The sequence below is a fragment of the Hylaeus anthracinus genome, unplaced genomic scaffold, assembly GCF_026225885.1.
Source record: "Hylaeus anthracinus isolate JK02 unplaced genomic scaffold, UHH_iyHylAnth1.0_haploid 11997, whole genome shotgun sequence".
NCBI lineage: Eukaryota > Metazoa > Arthropoda > Insecta > Hymenoptera > Colletidae > Hylaeus > Hylaeus anthracinus.
In genome coordinates this window covers 8,586,829-8,608,017 of record NW_026534344.1, presented here as the reverse complement: position 1 = coordinate 8,608,017, position 21,189 = coordinate 8,586,829, and the positions used below count along the sequence as shown (strand labels likewise).

The 21,189-nt window shown below is 39.5% G+C and overlaps 1 protein-coding gene across 2 annotated transcripts in view; it reads left to right on the top strand.

Annotated features, from left to right (window-relative positions):
• Positions 1-224: 224 nt before the first annotated feature.
• Positions 225-21,189, top strand: part of LOC128889474 (transcription factor Sox-2-like) — a 225,928-nt gene continuing 204,963 nt past the window's right edge. Inside the window, exons 1-2 of one of the 2 annotated variants that reach the window (XM_054147141.1) lie at positions 225-2,837; positions 7,949-13,210. In XM_054147141.1, coding sequence (XP_054003116.1) covers positions 1,447-2,837; positions 7,949-7,958 — 1,401 coding nt within the window. In that variant the 5' untranslated portion in view covers positions 225-1,446 and the 3' untranslated portion in view covers positions 7,959-13,210. Of the gene's footprint in view, positions 2,838-7,948; positions 13,211-21,189 lie in introns of those variants that run through there. The other variant, XM_054147140.1, reaches the window with a different exon arrangement.

Genomic DNA, 21,189 nt, shown 5'->3' with positions numbered 1-21,189 from the left:
GAGAAATGATGGCAGGCTCGCGTGCCAATCGATTGCCGTCGGTAGGCTCGGGTCTGGTCTGTCGGGCCGTTGGATATGGTTGCTGGTTGCGTGGATGGTAGGGTTGGGGGCAGGGTGGGGCGACGAGCGCGGAGCGAGCGAAACAGAGAGAGGGGGACAGCCGCCTCGGCAGGAAGTGAGCCCCCAGAGTGGGACCCCAAGGCGAAATCCACAAATGCTCAGACGGTTCCGTTCTTCCGTGGAGAGTGGAGGTCGCTGCTTCTTGTTCCACTTGTTCTTCTTCTTCGTATTCGTCGTCGATTCGTGCACGCTCGCCGGCGTATCGACGACCGCCACGAGAACTGGACGAATGAAAGGACGTGCGCGTAACACGCGCAACGATACGCAACAGCAACACGCGTGCACCATCGCGCGGAACGAGGAGTAATCGTCGACGTCGCGAGACCAGTGACGCCGGGATCAGTAATCGTTACGGTTCCCCGGTGATAAATACGAGACCAGTGATAAATAAGAAACGTGGGTGCCACGGGAGCTGTTTCTCAGACACCAGGGGAAAATCGCGAGGATCGTATCGTCGCATCGTCGTAATCCGATTCGTCGAGCGTATCGCCAGCCTGCAGCCAGTCACGAGCCAGCCGTCGAGTTTCGAAACGAGCGACTGGGGCAAGAGAGGGAGACTGAGGACACGCAGCGCCCTGCCAGGGGAAGAAAGTGACAGTGCGTCAGTTCTCGGTGGGACTCTGCCGTGAAAACTTTGTATCGTTATCGATATAGTTGTTGCGAGACGGAGGGAAAAAACTGTGTTGATATGAGGAGCAGTCGAGTGTGTACGGTGACTAGACGAGCGGGGCATCGGTGACTGTTCGTGATTACCAAATATCTCGGTGTTCCCGAAGGGGCTCCTTGTTATCCTCTTACGAAGGACAGAATTTCTAGGATTCGACGTCGGTAATGCGTCGTGGATTCTACGAATCGAACAGTGCGCGGTAATCGTGTGTTCGACTGACTCGATATTATCAGGGTGTACGTTCTACGGTGACGATCGCTCGTGCAAAGGATTTATACCGGTGACTATTTTTGTTTGAAAGGAGGCAGGACGTACTCGAGACACGCACAGAGTGACTGGAGAAAAAGTGTGAGACAGTGCGTCGGTTGTGCGTCGCTGCGCGTAATTCCAACAAGTGGTGCGGACTCGGAGGAAAGAGGGAAATAACCGTAGGATCGAGGGGACGGTTCCCTCAGCTGGCTTCCATGTCACACGCTCGTAAGGAAACGAGCATACTCGTAGTCGCGTAGTGTCTCGCGGTGGAGCATCCGGTTAGGTCCAGCGAGACTCGACCGGAGAAACGGTTCGACCGTGCTACAATCTCGGCGTTTCGTCGAATTTCTTGACGTCGAGAGGTACCAGGAAAGGGCGGCAAGCTGTACGGCCACAGGGAGGAAGACATGCTCACGATGGAGACGGACATGAAGGGCGGCAGCCTGCACGGTCAGATGCCACCGCACCCACATCAGGGTGTATCGCCGATGGGCCACCATACAGGGGTCTCGCCTTACGGTAGCCTCGGCTCGATAGTGCACAGTCCAGCTCTGTCCGGGAGTCCACCTAGCGTCGGTGGTCTCGGCTTAGGTCTCCAGCACCATCATCAAACGCCTCAGCATCACTACGCGTCGATGCAGGCCGCCCAACAACAACAACAACAGCAGCAGCAGCAACAACAGCAAAGCATGCACTCGCTGGCGCAGCAAGCGGCCAGCCAACAGCAGCAGCAACAGCAACAGCACCATCCTCACCAGCAGCAGCAGCAACAACCCCAACCTCAGCAACACCATCAGCCTCCAAACAACAACAACAACACCAGCAAAAATAACAACATCGACCGCGTGAAGAGGCCGATGAACGCGTTCATGGTGTGGTCCCGCGGTCAACGGCGCAAGATGGCGCAGGAGAACCCCAAAATGCACAACTCCGAAATCTCGAAGCGGCTAGGCGCCGAATGGAAGTTGCTCAGCGAAACGGAGAAGCGCCCGTTCATCGACGAGGCGAAACGATTGCGCGCCGTGCATATGAAGGAACACCCCGATTACAAGTACAGGCCGCGACGCAAGACCAAAACGTTGCTGAAGAAAGACAAGTTCCCACTGGGCGGCGGTGTAGCGGGAGTCGGAGGGATGCTGGGTGTCGATCAGAGACAAGTCGGCGGCACCGGTGGTCCGCAACAGGCGCAATTGTCCCGAGACGTTTACCAAATGCCAAACGGATACATGCCGAATGGGTATATGATGCACGACCCAACGGCGGCTTATCAGCAGCACGTTGCTTACGGGGGTCACATGGGTGGAGCGGCAGCGGCGGCAGCAGCCTCGGCCGCGGGTTACCCGAGGTACGACATGGGTCACCACATGGGCGGCGGAAGTCCCAGCCCCATCAACAGCTACATGAATGGTTATGGCAGCTACGGGAGCACCACCGTGCCGGGCGGCTCGCCGTCGCCCTATCACCAAGCCCAGCCTGGCTCTCAGATGTCGAGTCACAGTCCCAGCGGTAGCAGCATAAAATCGGAGCCAACGAGTCCGGCGAGCGGCGGTATCCACACGCCGACGCCCACGGGAGCGTCGTCGACGGCCGGGGCCGTTGGTCAGGTCGTGAAACGGGAGTACATGGGCCAGCAGCAGACGCAGCAGTCGCAGGGTGATCTCAGACAGATGATCTCGATGTATCTGCCGCAGGGCGTCGAGCAGGGGGTCGTGCAACACGGGGCCGGTGTCTACTCGCCTGGACCCTCACCGGACCCGCTCGCGCAGCATCACTCCTCCATTCCACCTCTCACTCATATGTAAGCCGATTTTTAATTGCATCTTACTTATTTGCCTGGCTGCCGGGCCGTTGAAACCCTTAGGGCTCGCTCGCAAGGGCTCGTCTCCGATAGGTCTGTCGATGAGATACTCGGATGAGATTTTGCAAAGCGGTCGATATCGAAGATAACGATTCATAGTTTCTGTTACTTTTGATTAATGGTTTAGGAAAGATTTTGGGGCACAAGTGGCGGTTGGTTCGTTGTGAAGAGCAATATTAAAAATCACGATTCAGTCTGGAGTCGTCGGTAGAGATATACTACCAGATCCTACCTACTTTCTGATATTACGAGGAATTTCGTCTAGTATCTGCTTATGTAACTTTGAACAGCTTCCATGGGTTAGAGGTTTCAAAAATATTGTCATGATTGAAAAGGAGTAACTGTAGACAAAATAGCTCATATTATTTCCAAATGAAACTACATTGAAATAAAATGTCGTGATTTTTAATACTGTTCCTTATGGGTAAATATCATACATCTCTTGTAAGCATTCGATTACCGAATCTTACAAGTTAATAACATAACTAATATACGTTTTATTTCAAGCTAAAGATTCCAAAGGTAACTCTTTGCAGTATTGACAGGGTAGTGTAGTCGTCGGAGTGGACCTCCAGTTACTACTACGTGTCTTTTCCACATAGAGTCAAATCCCATCGCTTAACTTTTGCAGGTCACTTTTTTTTATGTAAACGGATCTGCAGTACTTGAAGTTCATTTTATAAAAAAATGTAACCTGTAAAAGTCGTTCGACAGGATTCGAATCTGTGGGAGAAGAAGAGACTGTCACCGTTGCAACGAGTCTTCCGAAGCTTTAACCTTAAAATTCTTCTAAACTATTAATCGAAAGACAATTCACACCGCTATCTTCATTCGATGCTCCACTACTCTGCAAAAGCTCATTTAAACGATCGCCAAAGCTATCGGAGAATTTCTCTTGTCAAGACTATCGAATTTTTCTTTGTATACGAGACTTTGCTCGGAAGACCACCTTTTTTGTACCTCAGAGGTGAACTATGTTAAGTCTGCATTTTGGCAATTTGCTCTTTCGAATAACAAGTATGTAATATTATTTAACCAAGTTAATATATTTATCCTAAATTTCATAAATTTGAACTTAACACGAGTTGTCTCTAAAGTGCCGGTGGTGAATCGTGCATACCTGATTTATGGTTCTTCGACTGCACGACAATATTTGTCCTCTGCCATACTTTTTATCTATTTTAGTGCAACGGAAAGTCGATAGTCTTGAGGGAGTTCTAAGATTTTTTTCGGTGTCACGCCCGATCGAGGAAGCTCGAAGACCAACCGAATCTTCGCGTCGGGCGAGGCTCCGATCGACATTTCCCCATCCTTTACTTTCGAGGGTAGGATAAACCTTGGTTACGCGAGCATTCGTTGAAGCATCATCCGTTCTCGTTCTTTGTGATTTCTAGTTTTTGTACAATAACAGTTGTAGTTAGCTGTCGCGAGTTAGATACCCGGTTTATCCTTCTCGTTTGTAAAGTACAGCTCGTTTGGACGCTCGAGTTTGACGCGACCCACGCGCACAGTTTTCCATGAATTTTGAAGCAAAATTCCGTGAATGATTGCTCGTGGACTATGAATACAACTTGTAGTATAGTTTGGTACGAGCATTTATTTAAATTTTGTTGTTAAACGTTTCGACTTTTATGTCTGGTCCTCTCTGGTAAATAGATTTATTAAATACAGGTAACACAAAATCATGAAAATTAATGAAAATTAAGGAGGCAAGAAGAAAAACGAGAACTTGTTTTTTGGAATGTAAATAGTAGATAAATAAAAGGTTCGAGTAAATAAATGGAAACCGAGGGTTCTTACATGACATACAGTCAGTGTAAGAAGTATTCGTACAGCCACCCATTTTAAATAAAGGGTTCCGGTGCGAATACTTATTACACTGACTGTATATAAATAAAAGTTACAATGTTAAAACAAAATAGTATGATAGAATCAGTGCTCCACGCATCTAAAGTGAAGATACGGTATCTCGAGGATTAACCAAACTTACTATAATATCAAGTGTTTTTCTTGAGAGTGTTATGTTCGATACAACTGTTTACCGACGAGGTCGAAACCTTTAACAAAAAAAACTAAATAAGTGGTTATAAGTTTGATTTGAAATTTAAAGTAGCCAACCCAGGCGATTGTCCGGCGTTTACCCGTGGCTGTTTTCCTCCTGATGTTTTTCTCTTAAAAGGCAGGCGAGCAAACCTCTGGTAAACCCGAACTGCGTAATTCAATGTCGAGTCAAATGTATTTCGCAATTATAATTACCGAGTAATTGGTAATCTGAATGATTAGTAAGCAATCAGTCGCGATTAACTCCGAAAGATTGCAAATTACCTATTCGTGATTGTAGATTACAGATACAGTTTATGAATGTCGATTATAAAAGCAATCACTGGCTAATTCTGCTACGGACAATTTTGATGTCTAAAGGCGATTTGACGGTCGAAACGTTTTAACTCGAGCGTCGAGCACCTCGACGCAAACGACTCCGAGGCGTCGCCTCGATCCTCCGAGTCGTTCGCCTTGTGCCACCCTGTCTGCGAAAGAAACTCGTAACGCTTACTAATCGCGCACGCCGCGCACTTTGCCTACTACTAACGCCATCGCGACGACATTTCCACTTCTGGACCCTACGATTAATCCCGAGTACGTAACAATTAGCACCGACATCCGACACCCTAGTTCCCTGCCGTAGTTTGCATTAGTGGCGAGTAACGTTGAACGGATTGTTACGTAACGAGATATACAACGCGTGGCCACCCTTGTCCGAAGAGTCGATCGAGCAAAACGCATGAGCCAGTTAGTCGTAAAGGGGCGCTAGTCCGCCGATCACTAGTCCTTAATCTCCATCGATCGTCGGAAGCTTTAAACCTCGCAGGGAACTCTGTCTTCGATCAGTGGCGTAACCAGCAATTACGAAGCCCTTTTAAATGGAAGATAAACCTCTGCTCTCTAAATATCGTACAATATCGCATAAATCTCAAATAAAATATTTAATTTCTACAATATAAATAGCCATGAAGACTCGTAAAGCAATACATATTGTTTAAACCTATTTTTGACGTAAAATATTCCTGGTGGGACAATTTTACGAGACTTTCTCATACTCATATTTACGAAAGAAAACATGTGTAGCCAAAATAGCATTGAGAAATGAACTGACATTATTATGGTTTCCTTTTTTTTTCTTCTATTTAGTTACGCCACTGTCCTTGATCGCCGCGTTTACTCAGTTTACTCTCGCCGGAATAATTAACGTCTCCCGAGAAATAAAAAGGGTACTTTTGTTGCGCGTTTCTCTGCCTCGGATCGGTTGGAAGACTCGAGATCGATGCGATAAACGGGTGAAAAATCTTGGCTTGGCAAGATTAATTCGTCCAGGGATCGCGATCGGGTCGCGCGCGAACGATATTTGGGAAGATTTACGACGAATGTCTCCAGACGATGGTCGACCAACGCGGTAGGCAAACAGAGAAACTCCGTTCGACGTGTGGTGAGCAGCACGAAGCGACAGCTTTGTTTGCTCCTCGTGCTGTGTGTATCTCTTCTCTCTTTCCTCGGCGTTCGTCTGTTCTCGTCTCGAGACTGTTCTCGAGGCGCGAAGGAAAATTTCTCGGTCGATCGAATCTTTTTCCCGACGCTATCGCACTTCTCTATCGATTTCTTCCTCGGTTTCTAATTGGTTTTCGCGTGATTTTCTCTCAGGGTCCAGAACGTAGGGAATTTCGAGCGGTTTACGCTCAACGTTTGCTTCGAATGGCCGCGAATACGCAGGATAATCCCCCATTGAGTGGTACAATCAAGAATGCTACGCGCAAAAGTAAATCGAAAATGTCTTTGTTTTTAATAAAACTCGGTTCGAACGAGGCATTTGCCTCCATACTACACAATGACAATTCCTATTTGATGTATTCGTATTAATTAATAATAATGCGAAGAAAAATTTAACCATTGGACTTTCCAAAGCAATGATTTGAGTAGTCAAAAGTAGTTTGCAATCAATATTCTACGTTTCGTATCGTACATTTGTGACCTCTTCAGGAGTAGTTTCAGATGAAGAAATCGCGTGTTTCTCATAAAATTACTTTTAAAGAGGTCCTAAAAGCATAGAATAAAACATGTTCCTGTTATAAGGTCAAATAAGAAAATGGCTAGGAAAAATCTAATGATAAAATTGATGTTAAAATTGTGTATGAATTCGTGATTTAAAGGGAAATTAAAATTAAAAAGAAAGACATAATCTAAACCGTTGAAAATAAATTTGGAGGATTTAAATATTGGTCATATATATCACGATACATAAATTATAATGCATACAGTGATTTCATGGGAAAAATTGATTACACGTTACATTATGTAAGTACAAATGCAATAGACATTTATAATTTTATTCATCGGACGACATTTCAGTAAATTATTATATAACAATTTACAAATATTATTTCATGTTTCCAATTTATTTTTGAATATTGAATCACCTAATTTCAGATTGTACCATTCATTGCGGAGCACCCTGTATATTTGCTCTTTCGTTTGTCGCTCGATGACAAATGTTGAGTTTAAACGTCGAGCCCGTAGGTTGAGTCAAGAGAACATCGTCGGCCATTTTTCGTTACCTCCGTGGTCGATCATCGAAATATCTTCTTATTGATTACATCGTAATATATTCAGAGATGAGCAAAATTTGTATATACCGTTATAGTTTGAATTATAGAATTAATAGGTACGTTAATTTAATTCGTTATCTATCGATCGATTCAAATTTTGCACATCTTTGAGTATTTCCATGTTTCTTCGAGCTGCTTCTCGTTGTCGTTACCGATTTATCAAAAAGAGAAACGTATGTTAGAGCGGAGAACTTTGTTCATAAAAGCTTCTCAAAGGATCCATCGGTACGGGGGGAAACGAAATCTCAGGCCTTTCTTCTGACTCATCCTATTCGAACCCTCAAAATTTAATTTTGAATCGATTTAAAAGAGATACAAAAAGTATACTGTAAAGACCAAAACAAAACTTGAATCCATCCCCAAAAACCTAACGCAAAAACCATAACCTCGTAGGATAGCTTAGAGTGACAAGCTTGGACGGACGGCTGTACGCGTGGGAGAGGACTCCCTTGTAAGAAAACGGAGAAAGGGAGAACGAACGCAAAAACGATTGCGAAATCGAGCGAGCTCGGAGGCGTGGGGGCCGAAGGCGAGATCGCAAACGATTTCTCGCAACCATCGGGAGAAAATTTCACCGACCGAAGAAGAGACAAAATTGATCGAAAGAAACGTCAAGGATCCAACGTCAAGGACTCGATGGCCATTTTGCATACGTGGCTAGAATGCAGCGGGGATCCGAAGAACGATTTGAACAATCAGGTACAACGACGCACGATGAAAGATTCGAAGCAACACCCGCGAAATTGTGTATAATGTACCGTCTACCCACAGAAAAAACTATATATTCCCGGAGAAAAATGTGTCATCCGCGACCGGGCGTCCAAGAACTTCCGGTCGTTCCTGAAGCTTGCGACGAATCGACGCTCCTGCGGCCCCCACGTTCTTCGACCCTCGTTTCGTTGGAGAGCGTTCCTTTTCCGTCGACGAGGCGCCGCGGAGAAAAACGGGTGCGACATACTTATACATACATGTATATGTATTTATAATTATATGTACGTATATAATTATAAATATTTGTAATCGAAGGGATGAAAATCGCATCGGTGCAAGTCATCTTTTCTTATCTCTTCTCATTTTGACAATCTTTTCGCAATCTCGCTTGCGTAGATTCCATTTGTGAAAGTTAATTTATTAAAAATAATTTTAAAACACTTGACTTGCACCACGATATCTTTTACACCCCCGATTATATACATGAAATTATTTATTATACATATTATATAATATGTAAACATTTTATGTACTTCATGTTTATGTTGTATATAAATGTTTCTGTATAATAAATTATTTTGATGTATATGTATGAATATTTACAACGGGTCGCGTTATCGCGAATCGTAGAGAGAGAGAGAGAGAGAGATTGAAAGACGACTCGTTTTTCTCCTCGTCCCCGAGGACCTCTTATTGCGTCGCGAAAGAAATTCAGCGCCGGATTAAGGTTTTGTGGAACCATGGGCTAGGGGTAATGTCAGGGTTTCCCTTAATTGTTTAAACGGAGACGAAACTGTTAAAAAAAAGCTTTCATTTATTTTTACGTAAATTTAGTTGTTCTTAAGCTCAGAAATGGACAAAATTTTATTCGAATGATAGATGACGAATACGATTAACGTGTAACGACTTATTCGCTTCGATTATTCCTTTAAATTCCTACTTCAATTTTTATTTGTTCATAGTGGAATCTCTTGACATTCAAGCTCCTGTCTTTGTTCGACGAATAACGGATGAAAGCAGTTCGTCTTTTCTTCGTTATTCCAAATTTTGAACTACATAAGAAGTGCCATTATCGATTCGTGTACATTCGTTTGATGTTTTATTTTAAAGGAAATCCACTTTCCAAGCACATAGAAAATAGATCTGTAAATCGTTAGAGAACGAAACAGTTAACCCTTTGTTAGATAATCTACAAAATTGGGAATTCGATAAAACAATTTCTATACAATTTTCTGAGGAAGTTTTACAGTACTTTCGCGTAGTATTTCAGTATGGAGACGTTTAATATCTACAAATGCAATTGGTTATATTTTAACTTGATTATTAATTGTTTCAAGAACATATAGATAACCAAGAATTGGTTTAATTTTTCAAAGATAAAATAGAATTTATCCTATATCAGATAGAAGCTTAAAGTGTTTGACGCTTTACTCGAGTTTGTCGAATTGCCTCTAATTAATCTCCGAGATTTTTGAGACGGAATGTCGTTCAAAAAATAATTGGAAAACGAAAACACCTCACGGTACTCAAATTCAAATACAATCGATATAAGAATAATCGTATAACATCATAAATTCATTTCACGTTTAAGCTTGTAATCTTTCTTTGCAAGTCGTTTTCCTTTTCCTCGTTATTGGCCGCATTTATCTGAATCTAAATTTATCTTTCTTAAAGCCCCCAAACCTTAATTCGGTCCTGCTCGGGACGCGATCAACAAAGGAATCGATCGATCGAGCGAAAATCGACGGTCCGTCTCGAGGCGAGCGTTACCGCCATGCTTGTTCTTTCCACGCGCGATGCGAGAAAAGGAGGCGAGAAATACCGCGAAACGATAAAACCTTACTGTGATAAACGACGCTGCACGACGTAGCACGCGTGCAAGAGAGAAATATCCAGGGTATAGCCGTGAGGGATGTAAAAGGGGGTGATAGAGAGTACGGTGAGTGAGAAAAAGAGAAGGGTTGGCAGTAAGTGCGTGAGAATAAAAAAAAAAAATAAAAAATAGATTGAAATGACAGAGTGTCGCGTAGAAGTGATTCGAGTAGTAACGCAGGACTAGATGTTTCGCGACTTCGCGACTGTATATATATATATACAAATTTATATACATATTACGCGCACATATGGAACGTTATATATATATATATACAGAGAAACGTATAAAAAGAGACACGTGTATTATATTTTCCGCGTTAGCAATATTTCTTTTTTTTTTCTTTCTCTACCGGTTACAACGACGTCTCGTTCGACGTCCGTCGGGTGCGTCCATCGGTGTCGAGTCGCGAATATCATTCTCAATTAGCGAGCGAATACGAATAGTAAATAAATACAATTACGTGTGCGAGGAAGAAGTGACGCGAAAGTGAGTGTATGTGTGTGTACGAGGTCGGAACATTCGAGCGGCAAACGCTCGCGCAGAAACGAACAAACCGCGGTTGCATATCAATTATGGAAAAAAAGAGAAGAAAGAAAACGAAAGAAATACCGAAAAAAGAACAGTATTTATTGTGCATATCGCCCATCCCTTCAGCCGATCCCGCGAACGCGATACCAGCGTAGATGGAAAACCCTCGCGGTGTTCGCCGAGAAAAAATTGTGTGTTCGTATGCGTGAGTGGAAGAACTTTGTAGATTGGTCGTCGATCGCCCCCCTCTTCGTTCCTCCACCGACCCAATTTGTACATAACCCCCTCCCCCCTCCCTGTTGATTCACGCGAGAAAAGTTCGTCCAACCCCCTTGCGAATGAGAAATTAAACGTCTCCGTGACACCAGGCGAAAAAAACATTATCATTAACGATATTTACTATTACGTTTATTATTACTTTAGTGACTTTAAAATTACGTTTATTAATATTATTATTATTACGAAATATGACTCCTTTTTATTATTATTATCGTCATCTGCATTATTATTACTGTAATTATTATAATTGTCACGATTTTCGTTCTTCCTTGCGTCCTTTTACGTTTCACGAATCCCTTTCCCGTAATCTGGTTTTCATTTTAAAAAATTCTGTCGGACTCCTTGGTTACCTGGACTTCCTTTCCAGTCGCGAATTTCGACGTCGTTCAAGATGGACGAAAAAGTGTTTGTAAACGCGCGTCAGTCACGAGGACCGATTAATCGCGACCGATCTGCGGTGTTTCGGACGAACGGAGAACGATCCGAATTTCTCGTTCGAGGATTGTCCTCGCTTGACGAAATTTTTTTCTGCGCGACAAATCCGCTCACTGTAACCGCGACACGAGACTGCTTGAAACTTCTCGATCGACGCGAAATTCTTCTCTAGTTTACATCGAAAACGTCGTGAATCGGGAATCGATTCTGTTTACAAGAAATCTATGAAAATGTTAGATTATTGGTTCGTATTTAACGTCTTCAAGTACGACTTCGCTCGAAGTAAACAAATATTCAAACTAGTATTAATCCGTGACATCTATTAAGCTTACAAAGAGGATGCGATGTTAAATCGTTGGAAAATTTAATTATGTATATTTATTCTATATTTGAATAGTTTTTTCCGTAAACGTGCACGTGTACATATGTCAATATCGTTGAAGAGGTTAAGGTGAATGTTTTAATTATCGATGCATTTTTTAACAACTATTACATTGAACGGTAGTGGAAATTTCTGGGCATTACTAATTACTTGTATATATTATAAATTGAGAAGATAATATTTTTAGTTTTCACTTCTTTTTATCAAAATAATAGTTTATATAATTAAATTCTCAAGAAACGAAAGTGTTGATGCTCGAGTATTCGATTGCAGGTGTCTCGATCACGATCGTACGGATGCACAAATATTGGACAGTGTAGACAAAATTATAATTGCTTCTTTGATACATTTTTACAACGTTAAGAAGTTGTTTTCATCGCTTTATGCCTTCAAGTTTGAATATTTTAACGGGTTGATTCGTCATATTCAAATTCAAGTCTTATATGATCATGCAAAACAAAGCGAGTCTTGGAAAATCTATGTTTAATATCCTTACCCGAAATTTTCACACCTATGTATTTGCAACTTTATTGCATTCTCGTGTCTCGATTGAACGATTCCAGTAAATACCGTTAAATTTAAAATATACAATCTAATAAAAGTAAAAAATATAGTGCTCTCACAAAATGATCGATAATCGTATTTATTAAAAATAAATCCAAAGTGAAACTTTTGTTTTGCTTATTGGAAGAAGATAATAAATTCTTATATATACGTGTAAGTAATCGAAAGTGTCGATGATCGAGATAGTGTCGAAATTGAATACACGAACTTCACGCGTTTGCCAGTGACAATCCGTTTATACTCGGATGTTCGACAGAAATAAACACGGGCAAAATTTTATTCGAATAATGGATGACGAAGAAAAGCAACATATAATCGTTTTTATTCGTTCACTGCAAAATATCTTATAATTGAAATTTTAACTTTCGTTCTACGAGCAATGAATAAACTGTTTATCCATAAAAAAAATTAATACAGATTTTCTTGGCTTTACTGAGTATCACAGATAACATTGTTTAGGTTTATTATTGAACCTTTCGGAGTAACTATAACTTATACGCTACAGGTACCAAGTATGTTAATTTGAACCATGTAAGTTGGATTTTTTTTTGGAATTAATCAATTAACAATACTTTCCCTATTATTTTTAACGACAATTAGTAGAATTGGTACAAAGCTAATTGTATTAATTAATTACTTTGCAAAACACACAACAAAGTATTTCAGTATAAATGTTTTCTGCGAAGTTAAAGAAAATTTAAAATGACTACGTAAACGAAAATATTGTTTATCTATTTTGAAAAGTATAAGTTTTAGTTACGGCCGGAACTTCAGTAATAATTCTTTTTAAACGGTATGTTAATTTTCTGTCGATCATTCGAGATGTTCGGATACAAATTTTGCCCGTGATTGGTCAGGAAACGTTTCGGATCGAGAATCGCAGACCGCAGCGAGCGACGCGTATGCAAATCGCGAATTTCTTTAGAGGAGACGCGCGTCGAACGGAAAAGAGTCGTTCTCCGTTCCCGTCCCGCGCCACGCACGACGCATCGTCGTGCCTTCTCGTGCATACGAGCACGCGAGGAAAATGAGAAGAAACGAATGAGACAAGACGGAGAGTAAACGACGAAGAAGCATTTGTACAAATTACCCGATAATCCGTAATCCGTGGAGTCTTTAAGTCGCAAACTCTGTGTACATGTACATACGTTCGCCACGGCAACGAGTGTTGTGGCAGTTTCGAATATATATATAATATAAATATATATATTATATGTATATTAATTAAGAGTAGCCCTGTGTTTCTTTATTGAATTCGATACCTATTTGCTCGTATCCGTCCAACGAACCGTCCGTTTTCGATGTCCCTAACGAATGTCGAGGAAGAGATGATATATCAAGTAATCGCCAACAGGTAAAAAATTGTCTTTCGAGACGACGTGTGCGTTTGGCTCTGTGTGACCACTCTTGCATGATTACTATAATTGATTTACGAATTCTTCCAAGCTGCTACTCCTTTCTACGCTTTTCGATCGCGACAGGCAAACGATTCTTTCACGTAGCCATTTTTAACTCCAAGATGACTTCTGCAGTGGTTGGCTTCTAGTTTAATATTTCCTCGAACTTACTTCTTGTCAGGTTTAAATTTAACCTGATTTCATCAGGCATCGTTAGTATGTTTATATTTATATGTTCTCGTACTTATCTACGCATATAGGTATATTTTTTTTCTTTCGTTATGTAAGGTTGTTATGTCCATCGATTATTCTGGTTGTCAAACTTGACGACGACCGTGGCTGATCGAATACATTTGTTACGCAATACCGTAAATGAATAAAGGACATGCTTCGATATAGAAGAGTTTGTCTTAGAAAGGAAAATATCTGTCAAAGATAAAGGTAATCAGCTATTTGATCTAGTTCATGCTGCAGTCTAGTATACACGTTTCTTAGTTTTCTCGTTTTTTTTTTTTGCAATGATATGACGATTTGAACAAAAGTTAAAAAATGAAAATAATAAAATAAGCTAGAAAATTCTCTGGGAATACGTGGAATTAGTCGAGTCACGAGAAGTTTTCCTAAAGTTTTTATTTTAAATAGCTTCTAAAAATGTTACTAGTTTCTGAAACTGTTACTAATCATAATTCAGACTAAGGAAAGGATTTAATTTACATCTTCCCAGGTCAGTCGCGCCAGTTTATTTATCGACAAATGCGGAACGATTCGACCCAAACATTTTCAGCCGTCCTTCCAATTGTACATTAATATAAAGCAAAGACTGCGTTAATAAAAAGAAGATGGAAATAAACGATAGAATTTAAACATACAAAATAAAAAATCACATTTAAAATTTGTAATGGTAAGAGGAACTAATTAATATTTTTGTAACACGTTGATTGAAAGTTTACAATTAATCATTTTGGTTTATGTATCCATTTTATATTGTTAATGTTTTTCTTTTAATTGTAATAGACATTGCTGTATATTAACGTATACTTGAAGAAAATGATGGAATTGTCGAAAACGTTTATGTCAAACTTGTTAATAACTAGACTGAGTTTACTAATTTGAGGAATTCTGACATTAGTATAATTCAGTAGAGGAGGCAATTTAATCGAATAACAGTATTAGTTTAAATACAAGAATATTTGAAATCCTTTTGGTTCTTTTCTGGTAAATACAGAAAGATTTAAAAATCATATTATATCTCATTTACATTGACATTCGTTCTTTACTATTTTCTACCGAAGAGAATTCAAATGATACGCAGTCGAAACGTTTAAATTATGAAAGTCAACTTGGCAGCAGTAATCCTTATATATTTATATGATCGTAATTTTTCGGCGTGTTTTATTCTTTATTTCTACAATTATTAGTCTTATAACAGATTCTTCATTAAGTACTTATTTTCTTTTCCTTTCTGCTTCTTTTCGATATAATTATTTATTTTTCACTTGTTACTATATTGCAATATATGCTGAAGAACATCAACAAAGAGACCGAAACACCGTTAAAATAAGACCATTATCTTTCAAAGAATTTTTCAAAAACTAGTAGTACTACTTCATTATAGAGAGAAGTGTTACATGCAAAATATATTTATATTTTAATTCCTGCTGAATTTAAATTAAATTCCTTCTTTTATTGAGTATATATTTTATGAATAATTTAATCTGAATTCAATCAAACTTCTTTCGCGATCTTTACTTCATTAACAGTCGAATCTTCCTTAAGTACAAATTCAAGAATAATATCACCACGTAACGTCACGGGATTAAACCATATAAATATATGTCAATTAATCTTACCTAGTCTAATGATTGGTTAGTTAATATTTCTACAAAGTTGGTAAGTAATTAAGATATTGTTTTTAAACTCACATCAGAGCAAGATCATTGGCAGTCGAAAGCATTAGTAGAGCCACTGTCGATGAACCAAAGCGGGTCGTTCAGACAAAAGAAATTTGCTTTCATAAATTCTCTATTCCTCTTATAGTTATTGAATTCGTGATAAGTAGACTTCGGATCTTTATGCAAAATAAAACCGCAGAAAGAATAAATAGGAATTTATTTTATTCTGCAAATATTATAACATGAACTTTATTTACGATCTTTTTTATATTCTTGCATATTGTTTGCATTTTGTAGTTTCTTGCACATTCAAATTTCCTATAAATGCATAAAGATCCACAGTCTAGTGATAAGTATTTTTCATCCTGCATTAAGTGTCGATATATACTCCAAAAGACTAAGAAGACTGCGCTAGGAACAATCTTCCGTTAAACAGCCAGCTCGAAAAAGTTAACCCTTCGCACTCGAGGCCTTTTTTTCTGGTATCTGCCAGCAACTCAAGCAATCGCACACGGGCGCAACTTATCAGTTTCAAACCACTCTGAAACTAGTTGCATGCGACCGTGGATCTAGGTAAAACAAAGATAGTGGAGTAGGTAAAACAAAGAGCGCAAACGGTTTGCAACACTAATTTCAAATCGGTTGCGCCCGTGTGCGTTGGGCCTTAAAAATTGAGCGTTCAACCGATCGCAGACAGAGGATCGACGCACGCCAAGCACTGCGATCGCTAGATTTATTCGAAGATCTATGGAAGGAACGCGTAGCCCGCGGTTTATGAAGCTTTAAAGTCAACTGCGAGAAATACTATCGGCGTGGAAACGTTGACGATTGCGGGAGACAACCGCGAAGAAGGCATCAGTCCGCAGTGGCGAACGTACGACGAGCCAGGGAATTTTTCGGTATCCTTTTCCGTCGGATTAATAGCTAGGGGTTTTTTATTCGCCAGCGCGGCTCGTAGCGGGCACACGAAATGTCCCAATAAATATAACGCTCGGCACGGACGAGTGGAGACATTAATTCGCGCCAATAAATATTTCCATCGTTCCGGCACATAAACCTGGCGTTTGTCATATACACGCAGTCATTTCGGTTAAAAGGCATTCCCTCTGCCACTGAATGCAAATGCGAGTGCTCGTTGTGCGTGCCGTAGGGTCTCTAAAGTGCTTTCAATTACGTGTTCCACCTAACGTCCTGGCCTGGAGGGCCGTTTTCCTATGTTTTGCATAACCGGGATTTTCAAGTGTTTCACGCCCCACGAGGACGCGCGCGCGACGCGCGGCTTACACGCGGCGGCGGGCCAACCTTCGTCGGCCAGGTATTCCTTTATCCTGATTTTTCTGCGCGTCGTTTCTGCCCGCTAACGAGCCCACTTTCTTTCGTTCTTTACTTCATTCTTTCTCGTCTCGATATTTTCCTTTCCTTTCCGGTTTGGTGTTCTGGTCTTTGGTGCTTCGCCCTACGGTTTCTGCATGTCGCTTTCAAGTTTCGGAGGGCGGAGAACGCGATTAACGAGCGGTAACAAGGTGAATTAATTGTTTTTTAGATTAGAACACTATGATGGAGTTTCAAAGATGTTTGATGATTTGCTCGAAAGTATTGTGGTAGCAATGTTATCTTTATTTGGATGATTCGACGCTGTGCTTCAAACATATTTAATACTATATGAAATTATAAATCGTGATGATAAAGGTCAATTGCAATAATAAATTGTGACCAGTGATTTTACTTTAAGGACATATTTGGGACGGGAATTTAATATGAACTTACGTTAAAGAAAATGTGCTAGGAATGACAAAATGAATAGTTGATAGTTAACCCCTTAACATACAAATAAAACGGAACTTGATGGGTCTAGATAATACTATTAGGTAGACTAGAAAGTAACGTCGTTTCTTTTACATTAAATTCAAACAAATTTTTAATAAATTTCAATTTTTATCAATTATGTAATCGCCTTCGCTCTCAACAGCCTTTTGCCATTTAGTATGCAAATTTTCAATACCATATCGATAAACATCAATGAGCTGATGAGTGATAAACAAGTATTTAAAATTGTACAAACGAGATTACTTTCCAGTACACCTAATATTTCAATTCGCTCATCTGAACAGTGACGTGAAAGTTCAGAAAGAGTAGATTTTATTTTGAAATTTGCATTTTTACATAACATTTAATCAGGTTAATACATAATGCTAACAAAGAACAACTGAATAACATTAAAAAATAATAATTTAATAGTTCTGTAAAGTATGAAATATTTCGAAACATTTTGGAATATGTAAAGGAACTAGACATTTTTTGCACTGCCAAGTTGTTTCACTTCTTACATTATTTTTTATACACACCCGACATCTCTTTGCCGGGAAATTCCTTTTTATGGTATAGTTTGCCACGTGTCGAAAAGTTAGAAAGAGATAAATTGCATATACTTATAATTGTTTACTTATACACTGCACGGCGCCGGCTGAAAACAAGTTTTGACGGTTCAAAGTCTACACTGGCACATGAAATGAACAGACGACACTAACTCGTCATTGTATGTCAAGGGGTTAAGAGATAACATAGAAGTAATTTCAAAAACATACCTTAATACTTTTTCTTCATAGAGGGGAGAGATTGATTTTTGTGGCAGGAAGCATACTGTTTCATTTAAAATAATTATATACTTGCACATTGTGCACACGTTTCGTTGCGATTCTCAAAGAAACACGTTGTTAGAGAAATAGTTTCATTTTATCTGTCTTTTGTTACGAAATAGATACATCTTACCCGGTTTCTAGAATGACTAAAGTTTTTATACAGTTTAAAAAGGCTTACCCATGTATGTTACCCATGTATGTTACCCATGTAAAATAAAAATCAATCAATTTTAGGATCAATTTTAGGATACTTTAAAAAATCAAACACCTAATCTTATAAAAAATGTATGCAACGAAAGAAAGCGAAAAATTATTATATACATAGGATGTACATTTCATTCTATTTTGGAGAAACCGATAATTTCGGTTTTTGGAGTTCACAAGCAGTTTAACCCTTACACTCGGAAATAAACCTCAAGCGTCAAAAACGTATCTCATCGCTGTAACGTATGCATACATAGTTCCAGTGCCGATACTAACGAAATGAAACGATAAATTAGAATAAATAAATTAGGAATACATATGGTCTAATTCGGGTATCATCACTTATAGCATTTTTGAACAATTTATGATATATAACAAACATCTACATCATCCGAAGCCAAAGCGTTAAGTTTGAGAAAGACTCCCATACAAAACAGAAATGTCACTTCGTAGGAAACTATCGCTCAAATTCGCTCAAATTCGCTTTGTTTTTTTCCTCGAACGGTTGCGTTCGTGTAACAATTTGTACTGAGCTCTCAGCTATGCCACGACGATTAATTTTCGTGTTTTGCATACGCGATCCGTCGTTATCTGACGCCGTTTACGAAGTCGGCACACCGTGCGCGTTTTATCGGACACGAACGATGCAATATCGCGCTATTACTTTGCAACGTGTAATAAACGCTCGATAAGGAGCACTTGTTTGTTACGGTAATAGCGAACGATGGTCGAACAGCTGCGTTCGAAGCCCACACGCGAGAAAAGTTCCAAGGATGCTTCTGCAGCTCGCGGAAAGTCCCCTACCGTTTAAGAGGGCACACCATTTTATTGAACCCCAAAAAAGAGGTATTTTCTAAAATTGATTATAAAAAAAACTGTACGATGAGTTGATCTTAAACTTGCATTATATTTTATTGATTATTTGGACAAACGTAATGTCATTAACTTGAAGTTGCTCGGTTCGCCAGGCGATCACCAGATTTAACAACCCTAAATTTGTTGAATGGGGTTCAATTAAATCAACGGTGTATTATGGGATCAACGGAAGTGTTAAAAGATAATAATAATTTAGATCAAAAAACGCAATTATGTACGCAGCGTTGTGGTCGAAATTTCGAGCAATTTCTGTGTCAGTAACCATACTTATAGAAATGCAGATACATTATTCTTATTTACGGAATCATTTCACTCGAATACATAACATTCCAGAGACACAACAGTAGACATGACAACATGGAGCACACAGCACACGTGTTTGTAAATACAAATATGAGTAGGAACAGAAGTCTGACAAGTTGATACTTACAGTTAGTGCACTTGTAACTCGATACATTTTTAATCTAGATTCACGTGGAAACGAAGGCTCATATGAAAACAATTTATTCTACACTTCCGACTTATTTATTCACGAGGATTCACCCAGTAACCAATTACATCATCATTGCTGGAATACTGTGTATATACATTTTAAAAGCAGTATTGATTATATTACTATATTGTCTGTGTGAAATATTTAAAGAGTCTTACCAATAACATTGTAGAATATTATTTTTTTATAAATATATTACTTTAACAATAAACTTTGTGAGCTGTTCTTATATATAATATATAAATTACATACAATTGTTTCATGTATTATTCAATTTAGTACCATGTAAAATATTTTTGCATCTAATTGAAAAAAATGTTTTTAAGACCAGTCATTTAATCGATAGAGATAGAAGTAGAAACAAATGAAATGTGGTTTAGTCTTAAAGATTCTTATCTGTATCGTTCCATTATCTATTTATAAAGTACTCCCACGAGTATCACTAATTATCAAGGAAAACACTATTATTAGAAAGAAATGACTTATTCTATAAAAATAGGGTTTCTATAACAATAGAACACTTATAAATGGTACAAATTCTACAAGCTTTTGAATTAAAAGAATTTGTGGGACATAAGATAAAGAGTAGGTATTGTAAAAGTAAGAAAACTACTGAACTTTTAATTATAAATTGCCGAATAAATAAACTGTCCGACACCAGTATACCACGTGCACTGCTACAAAAAGGGAGATAATGCATTTTTTTGCCTTTCTAAATAGATTTAAAGAAATTGCTCATTAAACACCAGTAAATGTTCAGTATAGAATAAAATGGTTATTTCCACCGACGGCATACAATTTTTGTAAATAATTCGTAAAAACACTACTTAGGCTACGATTTTAATAAAAAAAAAAAAAGGAAGAAACGCTAAAGGCAACGGTTTCGCAGGATGCACGTCAATTTTCTTGAAACTCGAGTAGTTTGAACGATGGGAATCAGTCGACAGGTTTACGCTACCGTTACACGAAAATTGAACTCGTACGAAGTACGAACGCTCGCTCTTTGTAAATACGACGTGAACTTGATCTAGGTTGAAAAACTCGTGATACAAACTTCGAATGATTAGTTGCTCGATGGTGCTCCTGCTGGTGCTTTGCACCGAACCGAACCGAAATTGATTTTCACTGGCGAAAGATGGAGTAGGGACCGAGCTTTTCAAGTCAAATATTTCTCCTAGCAACAATTCTGTGTAGGATTGCTGGCGATCGAATCAATTTCTGATTTTCTTAATTAAAAAGCTACTTCAAGAAAATAAAATTTCAAGTAAGAATTGATATATCTGGAATCGTTCATAGTGGAGCAAAGTTGAGTCTACGATTAGGAATATTAGAATGAAACATTCTGAAAGTATAACAAA